Here is an 11291-nt window from a genome sequence, read left to right on the forward strand (position 1 = left end):
AATAACAAAAGATCACTTGAGCATGTGTACCTTGAAGCCGATCATATCCTGTTCTAGAGTTTTGAGATCAAGGTTGTGTATTATAATGAGGTAGCCACCAGTTGTGCAGATGATCATCTTGGAGGCGTCGTGATTTAATCGGGTTCTCATCAGACCGTTGGTGTGGAAAACTCTGTTGTAGGAGTACTGGCTTTCAGGATAACTGCAAACACAGAGTCATCAATTGAAAAACATCAATATTGTAACTATATCGAACACAAATAACGAGACTAGAAGGTTTAAAGTGTATGGGCCAGTTGCACACATGTCTGTTAAATATGAACATTACCCCCAGTTTTTCGTACGTCGGTTAGCGTTTAATCACGATTAAACTAACCGGCGTAAACAATTTTTAATTCTGGTTAACATTGGTCAACATTGGTTGGAACATTTGGTTGCACAAAACATAAATTTCAAGCGATAACGTCGATTAAACTAACGGGCGTAAACAATTTTTAATTCTGGTTAACATTGGTTGGAACATTTGGTTGCACAAAGGTGAAAATCGAAAAATAACGCTGGTTAAACTAATCGACGTAAAAGATTTTTAACAGGCCATTCACGGGGAATTGAATCCAACTAACGCCGGTTAGGTACCTACTGATAGCTGTCTTCCAATTAGTTTTTGGTAAAAAAAAACTAAAAAATTCAACGTATGGGGCTAAATATATGAATGAATTTCATTCATTAATAAAATGGATAAGTGTATTTAGCTGATACTAGCATTCAAAATTAGATTCTGATTTTTGAGGTTAGTTTTCGATCTGTTGTCGTCTGTTAGCAGCATAGCACTTGACACTGGCGACAGACAGAGCATTTTCATGGCGCTTTCCTCTGTACTGAATGGTCAAATTCTTAGCTTCAATAACATAACCTCATTTTTACCTTAAAACATACCTATCATTATCAGTTTTCTAATATGTAAATATTCTCTCTTATTAGAATTGAAATCAAACTAATTTTTTCTTTGTCTAATAATATTGAACCATGATCTCGTTTGTTAATATTTTTTCAGTTTCAAATTCACCGCTTCAATAACATAACCTCAATTATTTTGTGTCAGTTTAATAGTGTTGCCGGATTGTGGAACGGTTAAAATCTTGGTTAGTTAACCGGTAAACTTAATCGGGATTAAAAACTAACCGATCTTGGTGGAACAGAAATGAATCCGTAAAACTAACGCTGATTTGTTAATAGACGTTAATGTCCATATTTAACAGACGGTCGTGCAACTGGCCCTAACGCTGATTAACAAATCAGCGTTAGTTTTACGGATTCATTTCTGTTTCAAAAAGATCGGTTAGTTTTTAATCCCGATTAAGTTTTCCGGTTTCACAATCCGGCAACACTGTAATTTAACCGATGTTATTATTCTGAACAAATGGCACAAAATTGAGGTCATGTTATTGAAGCGGTGACCATTCATTAGGCATGCGCCATAAAAATGTGCTGTCTGTCGCCATTGTCAAGTGCTGTCTGCAGTCGAACCAGATCGAAAACTAATCTCAAAAATCAGAATCTAATTTTGAATGCTAATATCAGCTGAATACACTTCTCTATTTTATTAACGGATGAAATTCATGCATATATTTAGTTCATATTTTGAATTTTATAGTTTTTTACCAAAAACCAATTGTAAGACAGCTATCAGTTGGTACCTAATCGGCGTTAGTTGGATTTAATTCCCCGTGAATGGCTTGTTAAAAATCTTTTACGTAGATTAGTTTAACCGGCGTTATTTTTTCATTTTTACCTTTGTAACCAAATTTTCTTCATTTCAGCTAATCGCCGTTAAAATGGTACCAACGAATCAGAATCAAATTTTTTACGCCAGTTAGTTTAATCGGCGTTATCGCTTGAAATTTCTGTTTTGTGCAACCAAAATGCATCGGTTAGCGCTAATCTCGATTAGTGTATAGAATTTAATCGTGATTAAACGTTAACCGACGAACGTGCAACTGGTGGCAAGGGTACAAACACACTGAAGGCGGAGCGGTGCGTGGTGTGGCGTTGTCAGAGCGTTCATGATACACACAGGAAGCGTCTGAGCGTCAAGCGTCAAGGGCCTAGAAAATGGCGTTGCCTAAGTTTGCACGGACATTACTTTGTGAGAATAATTACTTAAAGTATTGGATATTAGCTAAGCCTGCTAGGACAGAGTGGGTTAATGAAATCAACTTGGATAGTCAACTATTTGGTGAATATCACCAACAATTTCATAGAAATATGAATGAAATGGATTAGAATAGCCTTACTTTTGATTACAAAGTGCAATAGATAAATTTTCTCTTTTGAATAATCAAATAATACAAATAAAGGTGAGTACAGATATGCGCGCCGCGAACATGAGCAATTGACTTTTAATCAGCTGATTATATCTGTATTTTTACAGAAACGGTAAGATACAGACAAATACCTTGAAGAGATATAGACCCACAATACCTATGCCTTCTCATTGATAGCTCTTACTTGAAATTGAAGGCCGCCATTGGGGTATTTTAGCACGAGATATTATACATAATATATTTGTAATATTATAAATTACAAAAGCATTGGTTTGATGGTATGTGATAATCTTATAGGTTGCCCCCTCAATGGCCGATTTCAATTCCAAGTACGACACTAGCGCTGCATGTGAGTCTATGCATCTTCTAGGTCTTTGGATACAGATATAAAAAGCTTGGCATCAGCTGATTAAAAGTGAATTGCTCATGTTCGCGGCGCTTGAATCTGTATGCACCTTTACAGAGCAATTTGGGCGAACGTTAAAATATATACTAGTGTACTAGATGGTGAGAAAATGTAGTAGAACAAGTGCATTATTATGTACAAAAGTAGACCAGACTGGCACTCGCACTGTGACACTCCGCTTGTAGACGCTCCAAAAAAAAACACAGCTTGTTCCAAAGATTGACGCCACGCTCCGCTCCGCTCCGCGAGTAGACGCTTCCAGTGTGTTGCAGCTCATTACTTAACATGATATTGTTCACGACGCTCCGCTTTCATTGTGTTTGTACCTCAAGATGTGAAAGCGGAGCATATTGTGAATAAATTTAATTTAGATGATAGAATAGAAATTGATATTGTGGAATTTCTCCATAATTGAAAAAACACAGTTTTTTCAACTGAAATCAGTTGGTTTCAACACGAAACTACAGTCCTGAGTACAAAATCTAATAAATGTGGGCGTGTCAAAATTAGAACTGTGTTTTTCAATTTAAAATGGTTATTGGGGAAACATATGAAGCACAATTCGAAATAATCATTATAATAGACAATTACAATTATAGTTTTAATCCGGTATAGTATAGTAAATCTGGTTTCCAACTGTAGAATTATTTATAGAAAATAGAGTATTCAGCGTTAGGTAACTGTATATATTGTTGTTATTAGGGTATATGAAAAAACATCAAAATAGGAACCATATCATAAATCATAGACATAATACTAGAATAAGAGAACGTTACAGCCAAGAAGTACCAAGAATGAATACAGCATTTGGAAAAAGATCACTATAGTGAGACCCACGTTATAATGACAGTGGATTAAGATGGGAGAACAGCGTTGCCGATTCTCTGCCTTCATTAATTATCTTTTTACATTGTCAAGAACAGATTTGGCATCGTTGCGGAGCAAGAAAAGGATAGTACTACCTGCTTTGTCGAATGATAGACAAGGATAGCAACACCAAAGTTGATCAAATACTGTCATTATAACGTGGACATCACTATAGGATATTTAGGGCCTACAATATCTAATAGAATACCATTAGAAATCAAAGGAGAGGAAAATTTCAATAGCTTCAAAAGAAAAATTAGACATTGGTTACTCAGTATTGGGATACAAAGTAGTGAGGAACTAATAGTAAGTAGGATTTAGATTTAAGTAGTATTCTTTTTAAATAAGGTAATTTATAGGTAGAAAATAGTACCTCGGTTTAGTATCATTGTGCTAGTTGATGCTTAGGGTAATAGATATAGTTTTAGATTTTTTTGGAATTTTTGTATTATCTGTTGTAGCATAAATTTGTATTAATTTGATGATAACCTCGACACATATATTATATAGTGAGGTATCATTTTGTGAACCTTGAATATTGAATATTGTTATAGTTACACATGCATGTAAGTCTAATCGCAGTACAGAATACAAACCTATTGATATCCCATGTGAATATGCTACCATCAAAGCCAGATGTGACTAGAAGGCCGTCGTTGGGTGAAAATTCGATATTCTTCACCCAATTGGAATGACCATGAAGCGTCCTTATTCGAGATTTCAGGTTACGTGCATCCCACAGGGCTACTGTGTTGTCGTCGCTACACGTTGCGAACACACGCGAATCCAGGAATCTGCAATTATATAACAATCTATATTTATTGATTCATTGGTACATGCTCAAAATTGGCCAAAACTCATGAAGTGATCAACAATTTTTTCGCCACACTGCACAGAAAGCAGCTGTTTTCCAGTCCCTACGTAGATCTGAAAGACCTTGTTTGCAGACGACGTCAGAAAAGGGTTTCTTTTCCGGTCTAGGCCAGAAAGTTGTCTCTTTCCAGCCGCTCATGGAAGTAGTTAATAAGTCATCCGCTAGATCGGGCGAGTGTCCACTTTCATCATCAGCTGAAGTCGCCATGATTTCAGTTCCAGTTTCGAATCAAACTAATTCGCTTCGCAACCAGTTTTATTCAATTATTTATTGTTGATTAGTGCATTCCGAATTTTCAAAAATGCTTGAAGATGACTGTGGTATTCCAAGTGAAATTTTAAAAGAATCTGAAATCCTGACTGCAAATCTTCTACCACTAAAACCAAGAGATAGGTATGATAGCTTAATGAGTATTCTTTATTTTGTATTCTTTATTTATTTTGTCAGCAATACCTGTAGTGTGGCGAAAAATATCGTTCGCACCACGGGCAAAAATGTTTTTCCAGCTCTCAATCTTTTCTAGTCCTCGGCCTACGGCCTCGGACTTGAAAACCGATTTCGAGCTGGAAAAATCTCATTTTCTGCTCTAGGTGCGAAATATACTATTGTATTCCAAATGTGTATTACAATTACGAAAACGATAGTCGAGTTATGGTCACTTGGAACCGAATACCCGGGTGGTTAGGTTGATCATGCATTTCAGGTGTCAAAGTTCTTTCAAGACTTAGTTTGTTTTTATATGCTCCATATTTTAGAAATATAAGCAAATGCGCAACTCTATTCATATGGTCAATTATGTCAATTATGTTATTGGAACCGCATACCCGGGTGGTTAGGTTGATCATGCATTTCAGGTGTGAAAGTTCTTTCAAGACTTAGTTTGTTTTTATATGCTCCATATTTTAGAAGTATAAGCAAATGCGCAGCTCTATTCATATGGTCAATTATGTCATCATTCACTTGATATGCGATCGCACATAATACCATGTGACTAAAGTGCGAGATAAATTACTTTTAACATGAAGAGGAGAAACCCATTTCTCCCTCCACAGTTTGTAGCGTAGACACAGACGGACATCCTGCGCACAATTGGATGCGCCGTGTCATTTTGCTTCATGTTCTTGTGATGAACACATCTCCGTAACATACACAAACCAATATACCTGCTGACCAGTTCACTTCTTGGAACATTTCCAGCAATAGATGGAGGGGAGTGTTGCCGCGTAGCGTTACAAAGCTCTCTCACTCACAAAAGAAGACACACAGACACAGAAACAACAGACACAAAAGAAGGAGAATGCTGCTAGGTAGTAGGAGTGATTAGTGGAGGATAGAGCATCGGACCTCTCCGTCTTCGAGAAAGAGCCGTGTTAAAAGTAATTTATCTCGCACTTTAGCTTTTCAGTCAAGTATCTGGTGCAAACTGAAGGATTTGAAAATATGTTCATCCTCCTTTAAAATATTTCACCTACTTCCTTAAAATACTCACAATGTTGTTAGGTTCATCAGTGATCGGTCGTTATCACACTTACCGATATTGTCGGCCGACACTCAGAATTGTCCTCCGATTGGCTGAGAACTAGCCAATAAGAGGACATTTCTGAGTGTCGGCCGACAATCGGTAAAGCCTGGTTTTCATTAGTAGAATTAGTGGCAGAGTTCCCTGGGCAAGTACTAACTATCTTGTGAACTCTCCCAATGAAAACGTTCATGGTAGAGTACTAGTTTTTAGTAGAGTAGAGTGGGATAGCACCGTGGGATAGTACTCTACCACTTGCCTTCCCCCACCACCGCTTTTCACTCTACTCTAACTCTACTATGCTAATGAAAACATTCTCGAGCTAGTAGAGTTGTGCCGTAGGCTATTAAGTTTAAGAAGTATTGTTATTTATTAAAAAGTATGAATTTAGGGCTAGTTTCTTTTATTTATAAAATAGAATAACCTGAACCTATAACCTGACGATGGTGTCAAACTAATTGTTATCATTTGTATTCTTAATTTATTATTTTAATTATTTCAAAGGGCACTATAATTCTATTTTATAAATGAAAAAATTAAATTTATTGAAAAGTGTCAAGGTCAGTTCTGCTCACTAGAAAACACACTTTACCTACTATTCTCAATTGTAGTCAAAATAGAACTTTACTCGACCAGGTAAGTAGAGTTAGCTCGGTAGAGTTAGTATGCCAGTTACTCGACCACTAACTCTACTAGTGGAAACAAGTCTCAAGTGTGGAAACGGTCAAAGGCGTGAAGTTAATTATGTATCAGGTTTATTCCTGATATAATTATATGCATAGATTCACATGCAAATCTGCATATCTTAGCACAATATGATCAATACCTCGACGGAATAATATTTCGCTAACCGTTTCAAAAATATGCAGGTGTAAAGGGTATCTAGGAAAAAATTGTATTTTAAATTTTCTAATAGATACAATCCACGTAGCTGGAAGAGATTATAGTGTTTGACTGACTTACCGAACACAGTTTACGCAGTCATTGTGCGCATTGTCAATAGCACGGATCAAATTTCGAGAGAGAGGGTCAAACATCAGTATGCTCTTCTTCTCACAAGCTGCCACCAGCATAGATCTGACAAATAAAGAACAAAATTAAAAATGTAAAGTTGAAAATGTCTAGTGTTTAAGCATCGATCTGACAAACAAACAAGAAGATAAATAATGTGAAGTTTTCCATGTCTATTATAGAGTCTAATTATTAGAGCTTATTTATTAAGGTCTAACAAACCTAGACTAAAATGTTGACATGCATTACATATTTTCTTTACTATAGTCAGGTCCATGTTATAACAGTCTTTGATTAGCAATGGTATTGCTATCCTTGTCTATCATTCAACAAAGTGTATAGCGCTATCGGTATTGCTATCCTTGTCTATCATTCAACAAAGCGGATAGCGCTATCTCTTTCTTGCTTTGCTCTGTTGCCAGATCATCTTTCAACAATGTAGAATTAATAATTAATTTAAAATCTTCTTCCTCCTTGCCTTTTTCCCATTATTTGGAGTTGGCTCTCCTCGATCTAAGTCTCCAGTTCCTGGGTCGTCTGATTTGTCAGGTCCAACTGCTTCATATTTTTATGAACTAAACCTAGCCATGTGAGACGGAGTCTGCCTCTGCCCCTCGGCTGTGTCTCCATATCAAGTACTTTCCTTGTCATATGATTGGGTGAACGTCTATTTGCATGTCCATACCAGCGTAATCTTCCTTCCATTATGTTCTCATAGACTGGTGCCACCCGGAAACTGCCCCGAACATGCGTGTTTCGAATATGGTCCAGTCTAGTCACACCCCCTGCCCATCCAATACCTCCGTAAACAAAGCCGTAGTGCATTCTTGTGACGTCAGCACACGTAGGGCTCCTACACCAATAGAAACACTAGCTGATATAGATCAGCTAAAATTGACGAATTTTTTATTGGTGTAGGACCCCTATCTGTACTGACGTCACACGAATGCACTACGGCTTTTTTTACGGAGGTAGTGGCCCATCTCAGCATTTTCATTTCAGCAGAATGGAGTTTCTCTTCCTGCTGTTTTTTCAGGGGCCAACACTCACTACCATAATTATAGCATTGCTGGTCGCACTGCAGCTTTATGCACTTTTCCCTTGATAGGGCACAGGCATTCTTTCGTCGCAAAGTACCCCCGTTAGCTTCCTCAATTTTATCCATCCAGTGTTTATACGGCTTGAGATGTCAGCATCTATGCTTCCATCATGGCTGATTATTGAGCCTAAATATTTGCATTGACTAACTACTGGGAGTGGAGTACCTTGCAAGTGTATGTGCGCCTGCGCATCATTGTCTCCAACACTGCAGTGCATATAGACCGACTTCTCTATGCTAATTCCTAGGCCAGCTGCTTCCAGGCTGGCACGCCACAAATCAAGAGACTGTTGCAATTCTTCTGGCGTTTTTATTATGAGAACAATGTCATCCGCATACAGAATGTCCCAAGGTGCTGGATGCTGAATTTCTTTAGTGAGGTAGTCCATGACAAGATAGAAGAGGAGTGGGCTCAGGGCTGAACCCTGATGAACCCCAACCTCCACACTAAACTCCTCACCAATTCCAGCCGGGCTCCTGACCTTTGTTTTAGCTCCATGGTACATATCTTTTACCACATGTACGTAGTACTCTGGGACTCCTTATAATAATTAATTTAAAATACTCTATCTTAATAATGAAAATTCATTAAATATGAAATTACTGAAAAATATAATTTCTTGCTTAACGAAATATAATTATTAAAAAAAGAACAGTTATTCAATAAACCTGTATCAGCTACTGTCTATAGAAGGCATTGACAAGACAGAAGATCATCAACGTTGTTCTACTATCTTTCTTCACTGCCATTATAAAGGTGAGTACAGACTTTCGCTCTGCTCCGCAACCGAACGTCACTCCAGCAGAGCGATTGATGATCGACCGGGGAGCAACAATGGTTCGACCGGGGAACGCGTGAAGATTTAACATCTTCCGTAACGTTCATGATGGGTGCGTGGGCGGCGCGACTGTAGTTCGATGGAGGAACGAGGGCGGAACGAGGGAGGAGCGTGCTCGGTGCGGGTTGGAAGAGCGTATATGTGTACGCAGCTTAACGTGGACCTCACTATAGTGTTTAAGCATCGATCTGACAAACATGAAAATAAATAATGTAAAGTTTACCATGTCTATTGGAGTCTAGCATAATCTAAGGATTAAAAGTTATAAGTATTTTGCATGAATTATGGCGTTTATTGTTTATATTTTCAAAGACTAGTATATCTGTGATCATAAATTGAGTTTATAGGTTAATATAAGTTATTGTAATAATATGACTTATATGTAATATGACTTAGCCAAATGTACTTGATGTATTTTTTGGCTGAAATAAATCATTGAATAAATGGGCCCGTTCTGTGTATATAGAATTATTGAGTTATTACAGCATGGGTGATTGTCTAAACAACAACTTCAGTTACCTATATGAAGGTATAAGGTATACACCAAGCACAGGAGGATGTAATGGCTAAAGATCGTCAGTACACCAAGGAGAGCAAAGATGGGCTTGCAGTGGGCAAGATGGTAGCTGCCTGTTATGATTCTTTAAACCTCAAGAGATCAGCAGCCCCTGCCGAGTGACCCCACTGGAGCAATCCGTAGGTGATGCGACAATGGAAGAGGGCGTGATACATCATTGCAAGATACTTCTTAAGTCACCAGGTCCCTCATTCATCTTGAGTAGCAGGAAGCAAATTCAGGAGAGTCGGCTGGTTACCGGATGTATTTATGACTGTTCCAGCTGAGTTTGCAGTCAAAGACAAAACCCAGCAGCTTCACTGGATTCTGAGGGTAACGCAGTTCTCGAGACATGGATATGGCTGCGACACCACAATACCTTATTCCTTTATCTTTATCAATGACCAGTGAACTGGATAGATGGCGCATGAAAATACTTCTAAGATGGCAGGTCAGGCTATGTTGTCCTTGTGTGCACATTCTATGCGCATATCCCGTTAGGTATGACACGCAAAGCACTGCCAAGCCGGTAGGCGAGTATAAAGGAGCAGTTTAGCCTGCATTGAAAGGAACCACCACTGTACAGTTCCGGCAGTACGTGGGCCAGTTCTCGGGACACGCTGCAGATGATCCATTGGGTTAAGTACTCGATTAGCCAGGAGCCACAATGTGGCAGATCAAAAATGCTCCGCAAATGCTTCCAAAACACGCTGAAGCTTAGCACCCGATGAAGGTAGAGATGTATCATCCACAAGAATCAGAGAGGAACCGTGGTCATCGAGGTAATTTATCAAGACAAAGAGCACTGTAGGCCCCAGCACCGATCCCCGAGGAACACCACAAGTCACAAGGAGAGTCTACGAGTTTGCAACATAGAGGGAGACAAGCTGAGTCCTTCCAGATAGTTATGAGACCAAAGGAATTGCTCTTCCTAATTAAGTGACAGAAGTATTTTTTTATAATTAGTCGAGTGCCTGTGGGCTACCATATTGACTACAGTTTTCAATGTTTATGTGATCCATCCAGGAATGCTTGGGCAATAATCTCTAGAATTCTACCAAGTCATCTTTTTACTTGAATAATTTCAAACACTAAATTAATCATAATTAAAAACAAAAAATTGAGGTGACTGGCCATCTTAGGTCATTGTTTACAATAAATTATCAACTCAAGTCAAAACTAGAATATGGTACTTCAACTAATCAATATAAGTTACCACTTACCCATCAGGTGAAAATTCAAGATTGAAAATGCCTCCAGGTACTGCACTCTTGACACTTGAGTTGTGATCCCAAGTACTGCAAGGCATGACAGAAGAATAAAGACAATTCATAAATTTATCTTGGGTTCCTACTTTGGGTTTGAAACCAAGTTCTCTGTTTCTTATCCATTTCTTATCAAACACTGGTCCTCGAGCTGCAGGAACGTGAGACGTGGTTGGTTTGTTCAAGATATTGAAGATATCCATTTCTGTATTATTATTTTAGCTCCCCTACCTTGATTTTGCCCTTTTGATGGCAAAGTGTTTAGGTTAGGTGAGAGCTATACCAGATCCCTGATACACGGAAGCATCTAGTTATAGTGTCGTTGATAGTTCATGCAATAATTCTTTCTGAATTTGATATAGAACGTTTGTAAAAGCTACAATATTTTAGGAACTTTGTAAAACTCAATAATTAAATTTTACTCCAGACAATAAGTTATTACAGAGACAATCGAGCTAAACACAAACACACACTCACACACAAGTGACAAACATCAGGCACCACTTGTGTTGATTGTGACATCAACACCAA

The 11291-nt window shown here is 38.2% G+C and overlaps 1 protein-coding gene across 1 annotated transcript in view; it reads right to left on the bottom strand.

The window, feature by feature from the left end:
* LOC111056036 (DDB1- and CUL4-associated factor 10 homolog) overlaps positions 1-11269 on the bottom strand; it is a 30065-nt gene extending 18796 nt beyond the window's left edge. Inside the window, exons 1-4 of the mRNA XM_039419590.1 lie at positions 10719-11269; positions 6954-7067; positions 4194-4391; positions 31-202 (exon numbers count right to left, since the gene is read on the bottom strand). Coding sequence (XP_039275524.1) covers positions 31-202; positions 4194-4391; positions 6954-7067; positions 10719-10963 — 729 coding nt within the window. The 5' untranslated portion in view covers positions 10964-11269. The remainder of the gene's footprint in view (positions 1-30; positions 203-4193; positions 4392-6953; positions 7068-10718) is intronic.
* Positions 11270-11291: the final 22 nt, after the last annotated feature.

The sequence above is a fragment of the Nilaparvata lugens genome, chromosome 1, assembly GCF_014356525.2.
Source record: "Nilaparvata lugens isolate BPH chromosome 1, ASM1435652v1, whole genome shotgun sequence".
Classification (NCBI taxonomy): Eukaryota; Metazoa; Arthropoda; class Insecta; order Hemiptera; family Delphacidae; genus Nilaparvata; species Nilaparvata lugens.